Source organism: Macaca nemestrina, chromosome 15, assembly GCF_043159975.1.
Source record: "Macaca nemestrina isolate mMacNem1 chromosome 15, mMacNem.hap1, whole genome shotgun sequence".
Classification (NCBI taxonomy): Eukaryota; Metazoa; Chordata; class Mammalia; order Primates; family Cercopithecidae; genus Macaca; species Macaca nemestrina.
The window spans coordinates 103394505-103415632 of NC_092139.1; the positions used below are offsets into that span (position 1 = coordinate 103394505).

Consider the following 21128-nt stretch of genomic DNA (forward strand, 5'->3'; position numbering starts at 1 on the left):
CATTCTGGAAAAAACAGGTTCTAAGTGAGGTTGCTGGCAGAGTCAGTTTCCCCTCATTTTCCTAGGCCTACAGGAAGCCATCGGAACCGTGGTGGTTTAGGAGTAATGTTATTGCTAACCAAAACAATTCAAATGGATCAGACTATGGAAAAGAATGTTCCTTCCAATCCTGAAGGAGATGGAGAGAATCTATCTGTAGCAGTTTCCTTCTTTTATAAGTCAACTCTGACTTTGAAGTTTAAACTTGATGAAGTTCGCTGATTTTCAAAACAGCGAAGAACTGTTTCTTCAGAACAGTTGTGTTCTGAAGAAAACAGAACAGGGTTGCAAATATTTTACTGAAAACAAAAGGCTGGAGAAGAATATCAGCATTAAGAAAAAACACATTAATAGTTTTTTTTTTTTTTTAAAGCAGATGACTTTAACATGATTATTCTCCTAATTACTTTATAATAACGGCATTACAGAGAAATCTTTAAAAGAACAACTATTTTAGGATAAATAGGCAATATCCTACTAAACTAACTTGGTAATTCACTAATGGCTACTCCAAAAGTAGAAAAATTAATTGTGTGTCATGGATGTATTCCTCTCTCTCTCTCTCTCTCTCTCACACACACACACACACACACACGCTTACTCGAAAGTATTTCTGCTGCTTTATTCAACAAAACATATCATAAAATGTAAGACAAAGAAAATTCAGATATATTTATTTCTATTCCAGATTTCAAAGTGCATAGAAATTTCAGGCTGAGAAACCATTTTTTCAACTTTCACTCTTACTAGCAAATCTAAAGGCTTTTATAAAACATGAGAACAAAGTGCAGTTTGAAACACCAAGGTTTTCATTACTGTTTCTTAAGTTTTTCAAAAAGAACAAGGGTGGGAAGGAGGAGGAAGAGACAGGGTTCAGGCGTGGGGAGGGATATGGCGCCACATTTATTAATCACATTAAAAACTAAGCATGCCAACATCTGGAGCTAAAACAACCAGCAAAATCACCACGTTCAGACTCGTATTGGCTAACTCTATCTATCCCAGCATTCTCTTGGGACAGCGGTTTGCCCTAGGCTCTACCACAAGCTCGGTGAAGTACACAGCCTCAATTACTAGAGCGTGCAGCCACAACGACCTGGTATTACGGAAACAGTCAGTCACCACTTGAGTTAACATTCCATACCCTAACGACTGGCCCCTCCCCAGCCCAAAGAAATAGTCAATCTTGCCCACCCTAGCCCTGGCCCACACCACAATGTTAATAATTATAACAAGCAGTAACCCATCTGTTATATCAGAGAAGGGAACAGAGACTCCACTGAGAGATTTAGAGTGAGATGTTAACATTTCTTCAGCTGACTGCACAAACAAACAAACAAAAAAAGAGGAGAAATAATTCATTTGGAGATATGAAGTCATGAAATAGCTGATGTGTATTGCTTTTAACCATGCACTGATGCAAAACTGAAGCAACCATTAATAATAAAAATTAAAAAGGACATATGTATTTACACACAATCAGACCTGTTTGATCTGAAGCAGTTTGCAGATTCTATCTGTGTGTGATTTGAAATAAAACAAAAAATGGGGATTAGCATGGCCACAGCACACCCTAATGTAGGAGGGCACACACGGACGTCTTTTTGGAACTCTGATAGCTGGATAAATTTGGCTTGGCTAAGCTTGATTCAGATACACACATGCCCCTTTAAAAATAATTATTCTTAGTCTTTCGCAATTCATTCTGAATGACACCTGGTATCCCCAGTGGGGCTGTCCAATGCTCCATCGCTCCCCTATTCAACCTGCCTGACACTGGCAATATAATTCAGTCCTGACCCACAGCACTCACATGTATGCTTGTCCTCTGTCAACAACCGTATATTCTAGTCCACAGCATTCTTCTAAAATATTTCCTGTGTTTAGGAATTTTACTTTTTCACATATCTGTAACATATCTCTGACTTCAAGTTCCAGCTTCTTCAAAGGAAAATGCCTTTGAAAAGTTGGCTTTAAGATCCTTTCCAGTGTTTTCTGCAGTTGTTAAAGTCTCAATTTTTCATGGCTCAATGTCATCTCCTAGGGCTTTTCTACTCTGCTCTGAACCAATTTTATCACCTAATTAACTTTACGATGTTGCCACGTTGACCATATGATCTTTCGGCACAGTTTTGTAGCTGTGTTTTAATCTAGAGCAAAATACAATAGAATATAATCCCTCCTATATCTGAACTGTATCTGCATATTTATTAGTTTAATCTCACACTGGTAGACTTTTGCCTTGTCTTGATTTTAACCTAGCCCTTAATTTTATTATATTTTTGTTTTAGGTTTACATTAAAACAGGACTTTGGTGAGCATGTGATGTCAAGACACCTTCTTTCTACCCGGAAGACAATGACATTATGTGACACTGAGGAGGAGAGTGTGTATTTCAAGACCAGCAGACAAAATGAAAGCTTGTTACCTACATGTAGTGTATAGATCAATAGAGCAGGAGGGTTGGGAGATGGCAGCAGGTGGGGTGGGTAAGGAATGGCCGGTGTGATGCTTAAAATCACTACAGCAGAGCAGAGATGTATTCCAACTAGCGTGGGTTTAATGCTGGGCCTCCAGGAATCACTTTACTTATCCTTGGATGATTCTGACTCCCTCTTTTTCCTCACTACCTCCCCACCCCTGCTAAGAACCATGGTTCTAGGAGATTATAAATTATAGAGTTCTTTGGTGGCAAAATGGCATCACTGATTAAATGTGAGTAACACAGAAACTTACAATAATGGTGATACTGTCACTGCTTTTGATTGAGGTCTATCTCCTTTGAAAAGTACTTATGAAAAAAATTTTAAAGTATTTACATTTTATCTTATTATTATTTAACATTGGGGTTAAGGGGAAAAATTGCTATGATCAACTTGATGTCTTCCACCTATTATTTCTATGGTAGATGAGAGATGATTTTCAATAAATCAAACCTTTCAAACATTATTATTCCACATCTCCCCAAATTAGTTCATTTCCAAAATCTTGCTGGGTAGCCACATAAATAAACTGGATTGTGAAAAGCCATCGACTATTTTCTTTCTCCTAGCATCCAGCTATCAGCAATCCTTCTAACAAGTATGCTATTATAAAAATGAACTCACTGATCTTCTCGGGTGAAAGGAGAAGAGGCCAAGGGAAATGCATGTCTCATTGTTTGAGTCCCGTATGTCTAGATTTTTAAGGCAACTTCAAACTTATATAGCAGCACAGTCCAACTACTACTGATATTTCACTACAGGGCCCAAGGTGGGATTCAGGAATCCTATTTGTACAGTTCTACTTCCTCTTTTTTCTCTTTTCTAAATTTATAGTAGTAAGAAAATGTCCCTAACTGCTAAGATCTAAATATAAAAAAACAGTTTAAATACCACAGGTAAATGTGACTGACAGATTAAAAGAGGTGGCAGTGATGGGACAGTGCATATTACACAACTGGCTGGGATATGTGTCAAGAGGACAGGAGCACTTTTGGAGGAAGTGCCATTATGTACGGAATGTGACTGTGGGCACTGCTGAGGTAGCAGGGCTTAGATCACACGCTCACAAGTCTTGATTGTCCAAAAAAGCCTCTGTTCCCATCTCTAACGTGGAGCTGGAATGGTTAGTATAATTCAATTTTTTCACTGCAATCCACAATCTGATTGATTGGCAGGTCACACTGGCACTCCTACCTGAGGTATTTTAGCGCTAATGATTGGTTCCTGTAAGACTATTCTATAACAGAACACAGGAAGAGCAGTTCAAAAAACACAGCTGTGGAAGGAAAACAATCATACAAAAAGCCCGCTAAGGGGCCCACCAGCCTTTTCTTTCCTTTGGATGCAAGCATGCTTTTCACAGGAGGTGAATTAGGAGCAGTTTGTTATCCCATTTAAAAAGTGAATCAGGGCGAACTATGCCTTTTCTACTGGCCAAAAAAGAAGAGGGAGGGGTGGATACATAATCTAGCTGCCACACTCCCAAATCCTATCACGGTGGGTCTCTTTACAAACTAGGAACACAATTGCTAGATCAGTTCTCCAGAGAGGAATGTGCCATAAAAGAAACAGAAAGAAAATGGCTAGCAGGAATCACTGTCTACGAATGGGACAGTGAAAGGGATCACAAAAACTTTGCACAATTAATAGCCTAAATTCACTTAACTAAGCATAACCAGCAATTTAAAATCTTTTCCCTCGTGTCTTCTCTTCAAGCTCCAATTCGGTGCACTTTTTATACTAAACTCTCTATTCCTTCTATTTCTAAGATGCCTTTCGGAGGAAATAAGAACTAAATGTATACTGACAGATTTCCACAGATGAGAAATGTACGGAGAGAAGTAGCACAAACTCAAAGGCACAATGACAGCTTTTTGTTGTCTGTGTTTCTGAAGAAGTATTCTTTGCTCCCTCACATGTGGAATATAGAATACGCAGTTTTAAAAGTGACAGTTGTATTAGGCCTAACTCAGTAGTTACCTCATATTCTTGCTTCTCATGTGTGGGCGTGGATGTTATTTCAGCACTAGTGACCAACTTTTTTTCTCTAAGTAACTCTGCTTTAAGGTAAGAACTAAAAAATAATAACATTACTATTAATTACTTTCATTAACAAGGGGCCACTGGTCAAAAAAAATTATTTCAGCAAAATCACGGAATTACTTGTGTTTAGCTCAGCAAGGTAATCCAGTTAGTAGATTTAAAAAAAAAAACCAGAAAAATAAAAACGAGTATTTTAGTAACAAGAACAGAAAAATCATGTGTCTCAAAATCTTACATTGTAAAGTAAGGAAATAAGAGAACTGTTAAAAAAAAAATTGGGTTGGTTGACTTAACAAGGTTGAAGTAGACAAGTCTTTTTTTTTTTTTTGAGACGAAGTCTAGCTCTGTCACCCAGGCTGGAGTGCAGTGTTGTGATCTCGGCTCACTGCAACCTCTGCCTCCAGGGTTCAAGTGATTCTCCTGCCTCGGTCCCCCAAGTAGCTGAAACTACAAGTGTGTGCCACCACGCCTGGCTAACTTTTGTATTTTTAGTAGAGATGAGTTTTGCCATGTTGGCCAGGCTGGTCTTGAACTCCTGACTTCAAGTGATCTGCCCGCCTTGGCCTCCCAAAGTGCTGGGATTACACACATAAGCGACCATGCCCGGCCAAAGTAGGAAAGTCTTTTTTTTTTTTTTGAGACGGAGTCTCGCTCTGTCACCCAGGCTGGAGTGCAGTGGCACAATCTTGGCTCACTGCAAGCTCTGCCTCCCGGGTTCATGCCATTCTCCTGCCTCAGCCTCCCGAGTAGCTGGGACTACAGGCGTCTGCCACCACGCCCGGCTAATTTTTTGTATTTTTAGTAGAGATGGGGTTTCACCATGTTAGTCAGGATGGTCTTGATCTCCTGACCTCGTGATCTGCCTGCCTTGGCCTCCCAAAGTGTTGGGATTATAGGCGTGAGCCACTGTGCCCGGCCCAAAGTAGGCAAGTCTTAATAAGACAGAAATAGATTGTATTTAAGAAAAAAAAAAAATCCCCAAATAAGAAACACGTTAGAGAAAAAAACTTGATTTAAGAAATAATCCAAATGGAAAATCTTGCTCTAATAGATCAGATTTCAAGAAAACAAGTTAAATAACAAAGATGAGTTTCATGAGAATATGAACACTAATGTATATGGGAGATGTACATGCGACCATCATATTTAAGTATGTGTATTTAGAAATGTGTAATCTGGTGTAAAAGTAGGATAGATTCCCCAGTTCTCAAGCTTCATTGTGAACATAGGAAAAAAGATATCTTTCATTACTTGCTGAAAATATTTTGAGGAAAGAGGTGGATTTTAACTAAAGTTCAAAGAGAGGTAGTGAAATATGGACTGGTTGGGTTTTATGCCTGACTGTATTAATAATTTATGTAGTTCTGGGTAAGTCTCTGAGAAATATATCTATAATTTAGGAGGTTGGACCAAATCATGGCTAAGGTTCCTTCAAGTAGTTATTAAATTAAGGCATACCTTACAGGCCTACTCTAGAACTGTATTATCTCATCTCTACTTCCTGCAAAACACAAAACCTCTGAGTGCATTCTGAAAGTGCATTAACTTTTTTAGGTTGCTTGAGAATCTCTGGTAGACTGTGCAAACAGTTCACTAAAAAGGTCCTCTTACTGATTTTGGAAAGTAAGGGTGGAGAAAGCATTTCTAGACAATTTTAACCAATCCCCACACAATCATTTCATGCTGACAAGTTTTTCTTATAAAAAATTTTCCCTTGATGACTTGAGTGACTAAATCAAGCTTGCATTCAGAAAAAGTCCATCTGGAGAGGTCATAATAAAATACTTCAAAACTCAAAAATTTCTAGTTTGTCAATTATATCACTTTGTCCACATTTTAAATAATACGTGACAAACCAATCACGGAACTTTAGTGATAGCTAGACAGTTTAAATAATGGAGTACATATTAATATGGCTAGTAGAATCAGCAAATCTTCTATGATAGTCAAATGGCTGTAAGAAGAGTCTGGGTTGCTGATTATGCTACTCATTTCCCCCAATGGCTCTTAATAACTAAATATCTGGAGATTTCTCATTACTACACACTCTTTGCTGGCATCGGTTCCTTATTTGGCTATCACAAGGTCATATTCTCTCAAAGTATGTAAAATAGGAAAATGTACAGTTCAGAAAGCTTATTAACCTCTACATAAATCACAGCTCTAATGACCTAAAGAGGGATGTGAAATGAGAAGAAAAGCAGAAAAGGGAGAGAGCTGGTTTAAGGCTAAGCTGGTCCTGTTATTTATGTATGCAAATGACACGACAATCGTAAAAGACTTTAAACCTGCTGATCATCTCACAAGTAAATTAATGATCCACAGAACATCTGTGGGTATAGGGAAGGGAAAAGAATATGTCCAGTAGACTGACCCTTGCAATGATCAGGAAACCCAAAGGCTTAGTTTTTGCACCCAGGGGCAAGCGCAGTGGCAGAGAAGCATGCTTGCATTCTTAAATATATAAATATATATATATATATATCCACAAGGAAAAAGAAAATAAAAATTAAATAAATTAAAAGGAAAAAAACCAAACCAAACCAAAGAACAGAAAAAAAAGGCTGGCTTGTCAGGGGATGGGGTCGAGAAGGCCCCAGTGTGTGTACTTACATAGAGGTCAGCACCGTAAAATCCGTCCTGGTAAACCACACTGCAGAAAATCCACACAAAAACAAAAACAAAAAAAACAAAAGAACAGAAACACATTCCGGTTATTGAGGACGGCAGCATGCACATGCGCTCTACACAGGCAGGTGATGTATGAATACATAACCTGGGCTTGGGGCCTCGGCAGGTTGGTGAGAAAATGTGAAAGTGCACACGAAGGTTACACAGCTCCGGGACATGCGAGGAGAGGGAAAGGTGTGCAAAACTGGAATGCGCAACCTGGATATTCGGTAATTAAAGTAGGATTCACACAATAAAAAGCACTCCTGGAAGAGCCTATTTTATCTATCCAAAATCTGCTGGCTTGGAAACAACTTTTTGTATATGGAGTATTTTAAAAAATCAGCTTGCCCTAGGAGGAAGTTTCTTTTTAAAGAGCTTACAAAATAGGGTGGGGGTGAAGAGGAGTTTAACATGAAAAACTGAACCCAAAGAATTCCACTAGGGCAGGGCCTGTATGCAAAGTACGTTTTTAAATTACGTTTAAGTATTTTGTTTTCAATATTGTAATAATACGTAAATGTTTTTCTGATATCCATACATCACCTGCTTTTTACCCTGCACATTAGACATGCGATAAGATTTGGCTGATCACACAAGCATGCAAAGTATTATTATTCAGCATTTTAAGAACCAATGCAACACCTCAGAAAAACAAGTCAATCAATTCTGACCAAAGTAAACAGAGAAATGTAATTAAAAAAAAAAAACACAACCAAAAATACCCACAATGCATTGCTTTCACAAGCAGAGATAATGAGCTAAAGGTTAAGGTGATTGGTCCAAGGTCCAAGAATTGAAAGGTGCAGTGGGGATCCCAGATAGTAACAATATAATCCAGAGTGGGAAGGAGTAACTGGAAGATTTTAAGGGTTCTTTTTTGACCATAAGAGTATTCATGGAATTCTGAAAACTACAATTGATAACTGAAGTTCTGGGCTTGACCAAAGATCGCCCTGTCTTATTTAAAAGAATAAAACTGAGAAGGTAGCTGGTTAAGAATAGAAGGTTTATTTTCCTGTTTAGATAATGAATTTGTAGCAAACAGACAATGCATGACTTTTTCTTAAAAAAAAAAAAACCTAAGCAACACTATATTCTTAAATACAGATTTCCAACCTTTTGAGGTACTTTTGTGCATACAGACTTCCCCAAAAACATTATTTTGGGACCAAAAGACATGGAATAGCAGTAGAGATAAAAGATAAAACTTTCTTCTTCATCTCTGTTAAGTCAAGATCAGATTGTTTTAATTTACATGCTTATTGGTTATTCAACTAAAAAGCTGGAAATTTTCACCACTACCTTCTCTGTTACAATAAACAAGCTGACAAGTAAAGTCATCAAATCATATTTTTAACTTGAATATGAAATAACTTGTTTCTTACAGGTAGGTGTAATGTTTCTTAATTCTATTTCCAATGACATTTGGTTGTATTTACAGGATAGTATGGTCACATTTTGGAATGCCCCAAATATGCTATGCCCTTGTATCACACAACAGGCAAATCAAACTCATCTCTAATGCTCATTTAGCTAAGTCCCATTCATTTTCATAGTCTCCAGTTGCAGTTAAAGTCTGATACTAGAAAGTAATCTGCCTCTCAATTGCATTTTAGTGAAAAAAACAACTTGTTCAAAATGAGAAGGCTGATAAAATGGAAAGCACTGAGGCCAAGTGGTGATTAACTAAACTTCAAAGATCTTAGTAAGGAAATATAGGTAAAGATTTACAAACAAGCCTTCTATAAAGAAGGGCTGGCATTAAAAACACAAATACATTTTACCCTAAGTCAAATAACTTATTGGGAATATTCATCCACATTCTAGAAGAATTCCAATATTCTCCGTATCAAATGCCACAAGGAGGCTAGAACATAATGATTAATGATGAAATTAGTTTACTAAGCTGAAAAGCAATTCTAGGCCATTCCCATGAAATACTGGACTTATTCCTTGCCATCTTCCATGTAAACAGGTGGTTTAGTTAATAAAAAGAAAACATGGGAAATCAGTGTTCAATGTAATGCACAGAAATTGATATGATTAGACATAAAGATTAAAATATCTTTGAGCAAATATATACCTGACACAGACTTGGTAGAGAAGGGGTTCTCAAGTTTGGCCAATATACTGAAATGACTACATTGAACAGGACTAAAAGTGGTTCAGCAGTGTTACAAAATAAGGAAGTCCCATGTTTCTGGTGAGTAGTCTCTCTTTGCAAACATGACAGTAAACTCTCTTGGATTACAATGGAAGACATTTTACAAACAATTTTCCTAGCGTGTAAAACTTCCAAAAGATTCCTTTTAATGTTTCATTTGAATACTTCTTGATGAAATAATACTGCATATTCACTTCTTTAAAGAGATGTCAGAGGTTGAAGGTCAAAGGTCAAGTTGAGAGAAAAAGGATTAAAATAAAAGTAAGTAATGGCATAAGATGGAGATGATGGAATGCATGTGATTTAAATGTCTACAAACTCCAAACAGAAGTTAATTTCTGAAGCAGTTCCCTTCCAGTGTCTTTTGGAGCCTGCCCACTTCAACATACCTTGTCTAATAAAAATGTTTTAACTCTGAGGAATGGAGAACTTCTAATGGTACGTCCATTTGGTCTATTAATGAATGAATGAATGCTAAATTAGTACACCTCAAGGTTAAGCCAATTTTGCTGTCAGAAAAGGACATACAAAGGCGGCTCCTTTCCTTTATATTTTAACTAAGTAGCAGCCAACAAGCTTCTCTGCTGCTACCTATTCCTCCGTAAGAATACAAAAAAAAAAATCTGTCATATTGACATATCTGGCAGAGAAAAGATGAAGAGAAATGTCACATCTTTGATGAGGAAGTCCTTGGTACAACTGACTGAGGAAAGACCACTCTTTATAAAAATTTACATTTTAGGCTGACACTGAGAAACCCCTAAAAACAAAACCTGCCATCTTCACTCCTTTTCCCCATTCAGTAGCAAAGGATTTATTTGTTGCTATGGAATCATTCCACTGCATGAGACACCCTCCATAAAAAAATCAAACGGTGAAGGATGCTCAGCTACAGTCGTCGTTTTACCATCATTCAGAAGCCAACTGCAGTTAATTCTTCCTACTTCTCCCTTTCTCCCTTGATTCAATTGGACTTGGTTCATCTTAGAATTAACCTCTTTTAATCCGTTTCCTACAAAGAAAGCAAATCCATTGTGGGTAACTAGCTCTGCTGCTCACCACCCAGGCAGTGAAACCAAAGGGAGGACACATGTGACAGCCTCCGCCCCAACACGGGGTGGTGATAAGGGGTGAACACAGCAGATGCAGGCTTGTACTACAATCTCGAGCTCCTCTTTTGGTTCTCTGCAGTAATGTTAATCCATATTCGTGCGCTGCTGAGTGAACTTCATGCCAACACACTGCTAGTAAACACAAGACAGTTCTGGCTACTGTCTTAAGCCATTACCATGAGGGCTTAAGGTGGCCAAAATGAAGACTTATATAATGAATTGACAGTTTGTTACATTCTGATGATGGTATATTTTGGTTTTTGTCATCTAATCTGTCAATTTGCAAATATTCATTGAATGTCTACTCTGTGACACGGCAACATCCCAGAAGTTATGAGAGGGCCATGGTATTCTTTTTTGGTCCAACTGCTTATTTCAGAAACATATTGATTTTGGAATCTAATGCTTACCCTGGATAGGCGGGGATGGCTGTTGGAGGTACCGCTCGGACTGCACCATATACTGTCCGCCCTCTGCCCCTCAAATGGGCTCCTCTGAAAGCGGCTGCCGTGGTGGCTGCAGTAGGGTAAGGGAAGCCAGGAACTAAAGGGAGACCCAAAATATGACAGAAATTTCAACTTGCATTCAATAGAGGGTACATAGTCACAACTTGCTATGAACCAATGATAGAAAAGATGAAAAGATACAAACCACATGTTTTTTGAAAAGGTGGCATGCATTCAATAAACCTTCTACCCTGGGTCTCTCAGTGGGGAAGAAATGGAAAGAGAGACCCCACAAGCAAAAGCAAAAGATTCCATGCCTCATTCATCACAAATCTTGAGTGAGCTTTCTCTGTTCCTTCTCAATTTCGGCTTTACAATGCAAGCTGCTGAGAAACAGGTCAAGAAGCTCTGAGAATGACTGCCATCATAAGAGACAAATTACTGTGGGCAGTCTAAATCAGATTGACATAAACTCTTCAACCGGTCAGTTATTAACCCTGCTTCCAAATGTTACTATGTGCACATAATAATTACTACTCAAAAGAACATTCTTTTGAGATTTTTATATGGTACCAACCTCCAAGGTACATAATAGTCTTTAGACATTTCATTAGTCAATTTCATTCTTTTATTTAAAACACTTTAGGCCGGGCGCGGTGGCTCAAGCCTGTAATCCCAGCACTTTGGGAGGCCAAGACGGGCGGATCACGAGGTCAGGAGATCGAGACCATCCTGGCGAACACGGTGAAACTCCGTCTCTACTAAAAAAATACAAAAAACTAGCCGGGCGAGGTGGCGGGCGCCTGTAGTCCCAGCTACACAGGAGGCTGAGGCAGGAGAATGGCGTAAACCCGGGAGGCGGAGCTTGCAGTGAGCTGAGATCCGGCCACTGCGCTCCAGCCCCGGCGACAGAGCGAGACTCCGTCTCAAAAAAAAAAAAAAAAAAAAAAAAAAATTTTAATCCACAAATGTAAGGTGGGGGAAACCACTCCTCCCCTGTCCTTTAAAGAGGCAGACAATTTCTAAGAGCCAATTTTAAGTGTGCTGTCCTTTGGAAAGCATGCAGAGACATTGATTCCATGTCCACTGAGTCCTGTTTAATTATACCTCTTGCTGCAGTAAAATGGCTCAGGTCAAAATGACTTTAGAGAGATCAAGGGAGCTGATAATAATCAATAATATTGAAGGTACTTCTAAGTGATCCTCTGCTGGAGAACCTGTGGCTGACTTGCCAAGGAAATGTATAATATGCTCTACACATACTTGCTTCTTTTGTTTTCTTTATCATCAAGTACAGACTAAAATATTCTTCATTGCCCTTACCCCCTCTACCTTTATCCAACTATTTCTGCTTTGTGCCATCTTAATATTTGGTCAGGAAAATTCTAGCACAGGTAAAGCAGGACAGGGCACTGGGATAGTATTTAACATCCCTCTCAAGAAATTTCCATTTCAGTTATGTACTATACTAGGAAAAACAACAACAAACAAACAAAAAAAAACCCAGTACATGACAGTTCACTCACAATAGTCAAAATCTATGCCAGGCCAACATAGGCTACTTACTGATTAAAGGAATGTAAGTGTTGATACCCCCTCTTCCTGACAGGGGCACTGCTGCATCATTGCCTAGGGACACATCTGCTTGAAAGCTGGATGCTGATTGGATTTTTTAAAAAATTAAAAAATGCAAAAAGATTAAAAAGGAATAGCAAATTGAAAAACAACAGATGCTATTACAATTAAATAGCACAAGTGGAAACATTTACTTAAATACTACCTGCATATAACTCCGGACCATATACAGCTCCAACTACTGGGCTTAATTTCCAACCTGAAACACACAAAAAGGAGGGTGAGCATTTAAGACTACTTGAGGAGAGGGATGATCAATGCATGTCAAGTTGGCTTCGGCCATCTCTGGGGCTATTTTTGCCTATTACCAACTTCTCTTTGGAATTCCAGCTTGGGGTTTACATGAGAGAGCAACAATAGTAGAACTAGCACACAGTGAAGAGATAATGAAGGGTTGGGGTTGGGGGGCTTGGCAGGGGTCATGATGTTAGGAGGAGGAAGATGGAGAGGGAATGAGAGGAGAAAAAATAAATAGAAATAAATCCTAGAGTTTGGTACAGTGTTCTCACAGAATTACCCTGGATGACCTATCCTTCATTTAAAAAAAGAAAGAAGGCCGACTATATGTCATTCTGTACCACACTGTGATGCACTTTCTTAACCCTGCTTATTACTCTAGCTGTTTTAATAAAAGTATCCATGGGCTGAACTCAAATTTAACCTAGATCTTTGACTCCATGCTTGAGTCAATGCTGGTATTCCAGGTAAACTGAAATCCACTTTCACTGGGATTTACCATTGGGATTTTATTAGGGTTCACCAACTAAAAAATGAAAGACATGAAATCATAAAATTCAAAGTACATTCCCAACTTCAGTGCATGTTTTCTGAGGCTCTAATGTGTAACAATCACCTTTAAGTTAATCAGACTTTTTAGTTAAAGAACACCAGAATACTGTGGAATGTTACCTTAAATATTTATAAATATTAAGAGTTTCCAAATAACATTATGTTTAATGTCAACTTTATTTCTTCTTTCCCTTTTTTATATTTATAAGAATATGGCAAGTATATTTTAAAAAGGAATAATGCATTATTGCTCACTGAGACTGAATAAAAGTAGAATTCCACATGAAAACTTTATTAATTGAATTTTACATATAATAAGCAAAAATACTCTACATTATTTTTCTGACTCATTTGTCTTCTTTTATATTAAGACCCTAGCATTGTGCCACATTATTCTATAAATATACGAATGAAAAGGAAAGGGCCAGAATTGGCCTCTTCTTCTTCTTCTTCTTTTTTTTTTTTTGAGAGAGAGTCTTGCTTTGTTGCCCAGGCTGGAGTATAGTGGCTCAATTTCAGCTCACCACAACCTCCGCCTCCTGGGTTCAAGTGATTCTCATGCCTCAGCCTCCCAAGTAGCTGGGACTACAGGCACGCACCACCATGCCTGGCTAGTTTTATACTTTCAGTAGAGATGGGGTTTCACCATGTTGGCCAGGCTGGTCTTGAACTCCTGACCTTAAGTGATCCACCCGCCTCGGCCTCCCAAAGTGCTGGGGATTGCAGGTGTGAGCCACTGCACCCAGCCACAACTGGTCTTTTCAAAAGAATTACTGAAATTACCAGATTTAAATGACCGTAAGCAAAACATTATTCAAGTGAAAATCCATTCACTCTGATTCAATCCAACCTCTTATTCATCATTTTATGTGCTCATAAAATGCAATGTCTCTTCAATATTCCACATAAAATTTTGGCAAAATTTGGGCGCAAATACCACTTGAATTGTAAGAGCACAAATATTCTGCAATATCAAATTACACAAATACTGTGCAACATTTCTGCACAAATTAAGAGATTCCGACCAACCTAAATGAGAATGCTGACTGAGAATTCATTAGGACGAACCCAACACATTCTCCTTAGGACCTTTAACACAATAGCAGAAGGTTTCTTGCCTACTAAACCTGAATACTAATTTAAAATAATATTTGCCTACTAAACCTGAATATTAATTTCGAATATTTGCCTACTAAACCTGAATATTAATTTAGAATAATATTTGCCTACTAAACCTGAATATTAATTTAGAATAATATTTCAAAACAGAACTTTTTTTGGCAGGGTGCGGTGGCTCACGCCTGTAATCCCAGCACTTTGGGAGGCTGAGGCGGGAGGATCACGAGGTCAGGAGATCGAGACCATCCTGGCTAACACGGTGAAACCCCATCTCTACTAAAAACACAAAAAATCACCCGGGTGTGGTGGCGGGTGCCTGTAGTCCCAGCTACCCAGGAGGCTGAGGCACGAGAATGGCGTGAACCTGGGAGGCGGAGTTTGCAGTGGGCCGAGATAGCGCCACTGCACCCCAGTCTGGGCGACAGAGCCAGACTCTGTCTCCAAAAAAAAAAGAAAAAAAAAAAAAAATTTGTTTCCTACCAATGGCACTATTTCCTGGGCATTCCCTTTAAATCCACATAATGGGCGGGCACCGTGGCTCAAGCCTGTAATCCCAGCACTTCGGAAGGCTGAGGTGGACGGATCACCTGAGTCTAGAAGTTCGAGACCAGCCTGGCCAACGTGACAAAACCTCGTCTCTACTAAAAATACAAAAATTAGCCGGGTGTGGTGGCACACACCTGTAATCCCAGCTACTCTGGAGGCTGAGGCACGAGAATTGCTTGGACCCAGGAAGTGGAGGTTGCAGTGAGCTGAGATCGCACCACTGTACTCCAGCCTAGGAGTACAGAGAGACTCTCTCCCAAAACAAAAACAAAAATTAATATAATGGATGTATATTGATATGCTGTTAGCAATACTTTGAATATATTTAGTTTTAGACAATTATAATGTATTTTCACAAATGTCTTTTGACCTGCACAAAACCCAAGGAGGAAGGTAAAACAGATACCACATCTGCAATCTGAGGTCAATATTATACTTTTCTGGGTCTCATTTCCTAATAATAAGCTGGGAGGGTTGAGTTTCAATAATTTCTAAAAAAATCCTGGTGCCAAAAATCTGTGGTCTTAATTTATAAATACGAAAACAGAATCAGGTTAAAAAACTGGTCCACTGTCACGGAGTAAATAAAGTGTCAAACCTAGAAGCAGAATGTCTGTTTTCTGAATTCCAGTCAGAGGCTCTTTCTGTCACAGTATTTCTCCCAGAAGTAAAGAAAATTTGACATTCTTTGCCTCTCCTTTCTATTTTGTTTACTTTGAGTTTTTATCAAAATTGTAGAGACTTGTTTTTGTAAGAACAGTGAAAAGAAAATAAAAGTTAAAGTGGGAGGCAGTGGTATCATACCGATAAAAGGAGTAGGAAAAACGCAAATTATGCTGATAAATTTGTATCATCTCTGTGAAAAGCTGGGCTGAATATATTTATTGAAGACTTTATGGGATATAGTCAATACCAATACGTTTCTTCTTAAGACATTAGTGGCACATACAGCCACACTCTAACAGTAGGTTCAAACTTTTTACAAAAGCAGCAGACACTCTCCCCTTTATTCTAGATATTAGTAAAATCTTATGCAGAACCATAAATTGCTCAGATTACAGTACAGCTGAGACCTTAGGATTCAATCAATTTGGTTTCCTTTTTCTCCCCCAAACTGGCTCTGCACAACACAGTCTGCAAAACCACCACTGGGTTACAGATTAAATTTATATTCCATCTTATTCAGAGACCATGAGTCTAGATTAAATTTGGTAACTGATGTAACAAATTATTCATAGAAAATTTCCTTCTCAATGAGAAACACTTATAAACCTTACTATATAATATGTAATCATGAAATAGAAAATGGCACACACACAACCATACCCATGGCTGTCACCTCTAGGCCTAAGGAGACCAATGGGTCCAAAATCATAACTTATTCCACTTATGCTCAGATGAATGAGAGTCAGAAGTAGAAGTGAGAGTCAGTGGGCATCCAGGGGTATTACGGACAAGTCTAACATATTACAAAGAGCTACAGCACCTGAAAAAGAAGGTGCTCAGGTGGGATCCAATTTGGGTTAGTAGGCAACTAGATAGCATGTTTGCACTGTGTAAAAGATGAACTTTACTTAGAACATAACACCTTAATACCTAAAAAACATAGCTCAATTGTAATGACAAAGTTATGTTGTAAACATAAAATACTCTCCCAGGTAAAGAGACTCTTCAATGCAAATTAAACTGTCTTAAGACTGAAATAAAGATTCTTAGAAGTTTATAAAAACTTAATATATTTACAGAAGAATAAACACTCTTTCAAAGATGATTTATAATTTCTTACCATTTGCATATGGTGTGACCATCTTCTTATTGGTCATTACACGTGCTGTAGCATTATTCACCTAAAAATAACAAGGAGAAAAAAGGGCGGGGAAGAAGTGGACCACATTAGGGAACATAAAGTTGCACATCCAGTAACATAGTACTTAGTTTAAAATGCAAATTTCTGGGAGCATTGATTTAAATAATTAACACAGCAATATAAAATATTAATATATAGTGTTTTAATTAAAGTTCTTATTAAATGAGGATAACAAGAGTAAAATGAGTTTCTTGGTTTCCAAATATCAGTACTCCAAAGACAATACATTTGCAAAATCTTTGGACATCTTTTAAACAGAGAAATCTCTGCACTAAGGAAAACATAGAAAAAAGTAAATAGGAAACAACTATATTAGCAATTCACTTTGAAGTTTGTTAATAAAACAGAGGCTTGCCACATGGGTTATGAAACAGACTGATGGAAAGGTGATAAAATAAATCTGATTTCACCTGTCCTAATGTTCAGCATTTTAAATACGTCTGTCCGAGATTTTTACTGTCTGACGTCAGTAAACAAATATAGAAACCTAAGATTCCCATGTTGACAGCCTTCAGGACCATTCTGAATTTTCTAGACTATATGGTCTATCAACTCAGGAACAAAACTTTTTTTTTTTTTTTTGAGACGGAGTCTTGCTCTGTCGCCCAGGCTGGAGTGCAGTGGCCGGATCTCAGCTCACTGCAAGCCCCGCCTCCCGGGTTCACGCCATTCTCCTGCCTCAGCCTCCCGAGTAGCTGGGACTACAGGCGCCCGCCACCTCGCCCGGCTAGTTTTTTTTTGTATTTTTTAGTAGAGACGGGGTTTCACCGTGTTAGCCAGGATGGTCTCGATCTTCTGACCTCGTGATCCACCCGTCTCGGCCTCCCAAAGTGCTGGGATTACAGGCTTGAGCCACCGCGCCCGGCCGGCAAAACTTTTAAAAAAGCCCTTAAAGTAGGCACTTAAAAGAATTGAGAAAATCAAGTGTTTATTTATTTTGTTTTATGGCACTCTCCACCCTCATTACAGAACTGCGTATTTTAAAGCATTCTCAGTACGAGAGTAAGCAGGCGCTACAAAGACGGTGCTGCTGAAGAAAAGATGAATGGAACTGAGATGCCAGCATACTGCAGCCCAGTGACAGAACCAGCCTCAAAGCTCTTGCAAGGAGGGTAAAGTCCCACCATAGAACTTGACTTACACTGTGTTGTCAGGTCATAAAACATGTCAATTGAAAAAAGCAGCATAAAGTAGAAATGTCTTATTTTTGCCTCTTCAAATTTACATTGTGTTCAATTTGTATGGTAATAAATTTGTGTGATGAAAAGACCAATTTTAGGTAGAATTAGAACTAAAAAAACTTCCTATGTCTTTTGAGATTTGTACAGTGATACTTCCCCTACATGAGGAAAGAGCTTGAAACTCCATTTACTCTAGTTTCATCCACCAAATAATATAAACATTTCACATTTAAAAAGAAAGAATGGGATACAACAATGATGAGACTGAGAGCATGCAGTTAAAAAACACACACACACAAATAAAAGAAAGAAAAAACAATAAATTTTGGAAAGAGGGGAGAAAGTGAAAAGCAAGGTTCTCACAGACAAGGATTAGAATGGAGCAAGAGCTGAAACCAGCTGCTGGAGCAGAAAGCAACCAAGCACTTAAAAGGAAAAATGGCCAGAACCAATCAGAAACCACCAGTCAGCAAAAGAGACCAACAGCTGCGTGTAACTGAAGGGATGGGAAAGGAATAGGGAAAAGGACAGGAGCAAGGATTTGGAAAAAGAGAATAAGGTAGGGAAAAAGAAAAGAGAAAGTCAGGAAGGGTGTAACGGGCAAAGAAAGAACAATCAGAGCTACAAACGGGGATTTGGGAAACAGGAAAAGTAGGGAAGGATGTAGGGGCAGGAAGTGCATTAATAAAACCAGCCAAACTGGAGTTCAGTAACTCTGAGTAAGATGTGCAAGGGGAAAAAAATCACCATGAAGTCAGTAATCAAACAGCTCAGACTGCTACAAAACAATATGTACATCCAAAATCCAGGCGGCATTACTCAACAGCATTGAAAATAAAAGGGGGAAAGGAAAAGGAAGAGGAACAACAAGTCAAATCACATTTTGTAGTGTTAATGTGAGATGGCAGATGGACTTTTTCTTTCTTATTTAATTGTTTTGTAATTACATTTTTAAAAGCTTCTTCTCTAGTGCTTTTTTCACTTACCGCCAACGGGCACCATCGCCAGCATTGTGTATAGTTACCATGGAAAGAGTGAGTCAAGTGAAGGGCCCTAAATGCTAAACCATTGGAAAGGAGGGGAAAAAAAGCAAAATATGCAGACATCTTACTCAAAATGGTGGCTTTTACATTTAATACTTTAAAAAATTGGGAAAGGGGAAAGGAGCCAGTTAACCTTCGACGTGTTATCAAAAAGGGCTGGTGAATAACAGGTGGCAGACTTAGTCATCATCACAGTACATTCGCCAGCCAGCCATCAAACCCTCTGTTTAAGAATTTTATCCATAAAAATTTAGATATCAAAATTCTTGATATTAGATATATTCAAAAACTACATGAGTTTTGGATTATTTCCTCCCTCCCCACAATCTCTAGAATCTTCTATTCCATGCTTATCATGTGCACAAAGAGGCGAACTGGCCTCCCAAGAGAGAGGATATTGGCTGGCCCCTTGATTCATTATAGAACACAGTGTTATAAACTGGATAGTTTTTAGACAATTTAACATTAGTTTTGCTTAGGCCTGATCACAGGAATTCAGAGTACTGCAAACTGAAGCAAAGGAAAAAAATCAAGAGAGCAGAAGGATGAACATTTTGAAGGAAAAACATAAATGAAAAACACACACACACACGCACACACAAAAAGTCAAAATTAAAACCCCCAAACAACCAATAAATGAGGAGGGAGGCAGATAGAAGTGTTACTTTTATACATTTTAGTGCAAGAAGGTGAAGACAGAGATACAAACACACATACATGTGCACACGCACACACAAGACAGGGTTCCAAATGTGAAATAAGTGAGGCAATACGAAAAAACAGAAATAAAAATATAAAACCAGAAATTGAATTATTAAAGACATGCACCTCGATTTTACGGCCCTCTACCACGGTGCCGTGTAATTTCTCCCTGGCCCTGTCTGCATCAGCACTATTCTCGAAAGTTACGAACCCGAATCCCTGCATGCAGCGGGAGAAGGGGGGAAAACATGCACATCGTTATATTGAAATACTGATCTCTTGGTAAATAGAGAAAAAATATCATAGTATGAAACTGACATCAGCAACAACTCAGCAATAGTCTCCCAAAGTCACATTTTTGGTCCATGCATATTTGTGAAGGGAAATTAAATCCAATAAAAGAATAAAGAACTGTAATAATAATAATAATTAACAGCAATGTCACAATAAAATAAAACATAAAGCATACGAGGCCAGACCAAAATTAAGGTACAGAGTTACTTGGGTCAAACTATTCAACCAAGAATCTGAAGATTTTTTAACGTTCTACCTTTCTCTCTCAATTCATGTTATTAATTTAATATATATGCCCCTTTATGTAATACCAAAAAAGACTTAATTAAGTTGACTCTCTGACATCCCAAATCCATTATTTCCCAGTAACTGCTACATGAAATCTGACATTCAGGTTCAACGTTGCACAATGAGATTTTTTTTAAAGTAGGTCTAATCATTTTAGCCCCATGTTGCCGGCTGCTTATATCACTACTATTCCTTTGGGAACAGGATAATTTAGGACATAGTTGTTGTATAATTTTGTATGTACTGGGTGTGGAAGAGAAAAGCATTCATGCTCTTCTAAGCAAATAAAAATATCGCTAAGCAGTGGTCAATTATAACTTTTCTTCAATGCCCATTTTAAATGACCAGATTGACACTCAGAGTAAAAATATGTTCAATTGAATTTCAGAAAACTGCTAACCCAAATTCGCCTAAATTACTCACTTATTGATTTTTATATCTGCTATTAAAGGTAGTAGTAACTTTCTATATAGAGAGAAAAAAGGAACAGTCAACAGGCAATGGGAACGAGATCTACATTAGTGACATCAGTTGTTCACTATTCAGTAGAAAAAGGATATCGGAAAACAGCAGTGCAGCTGGTACAGTAAGTTAGGATTAATTTATTTGTTCCTTGCAAGATACTACAAAAATGGAGTGGAGCTTTAACTCATCAAGTAGACAAACCAGGACACCAGGGAGTTGACTACCTTCACTCCGACATT

The 21128-nt window shown here is 38.3% G+C and overlaps 1 protein-coding gene across 31 annotated transcripts in view; it reads right to left on the reverse strand.

Moving 5' to 3' along the window:
- The window catches only part of LOC105464528 (RNA binding fox-1 homolog 2), a 296663-nt gene that overhangs the window by 10259 nt on the left and 265276 nt on the right, over positions 1 to 21128 (reverse strand). For 6 of the 31 annotated variants that reach the window (XM_071080500.1, XM_071080499.1, XM_071080517.1 and 3 more), the window contains 7 exons: positions 19969 to 20061; positions 16836 to 16896; positions 12741 to 12794; positions 12525 to 12619; positions 10925 to 11067; positions 7179 to 7218; positions 1283 to 1359 (listed from right to left, as the gene is read on the reverse strand). In XM_071080500.1, coding sequence (XP_070936601.1) covers positions 1283 to 1359; positions 7179 to 7218; positions 10925 to 11067; positions 12525 to 12619; positions 12741 to 12794; positions 16836 to 16896; positions 19969 to 20061 — 563 coding nt within the window. Of the gene's footprint in view, positions 1 to 1282; positions 1360 to 1524; positions 1557 to 3716; positions 3760 to 7178; positions 7219 to 9401; positions 10415 to 10920; positions 11068 to 12524; positions 12620 to 12740; positions 12795 to 16835; positions 16897 to 19968; positions 20062 to 21128 lie in introns of those variants that run through there. The other 25 variants (XM_011712515.3, XM_011712514.3, XM_024787572.2 and 22 more) reach the window with 15 other exon arrangements.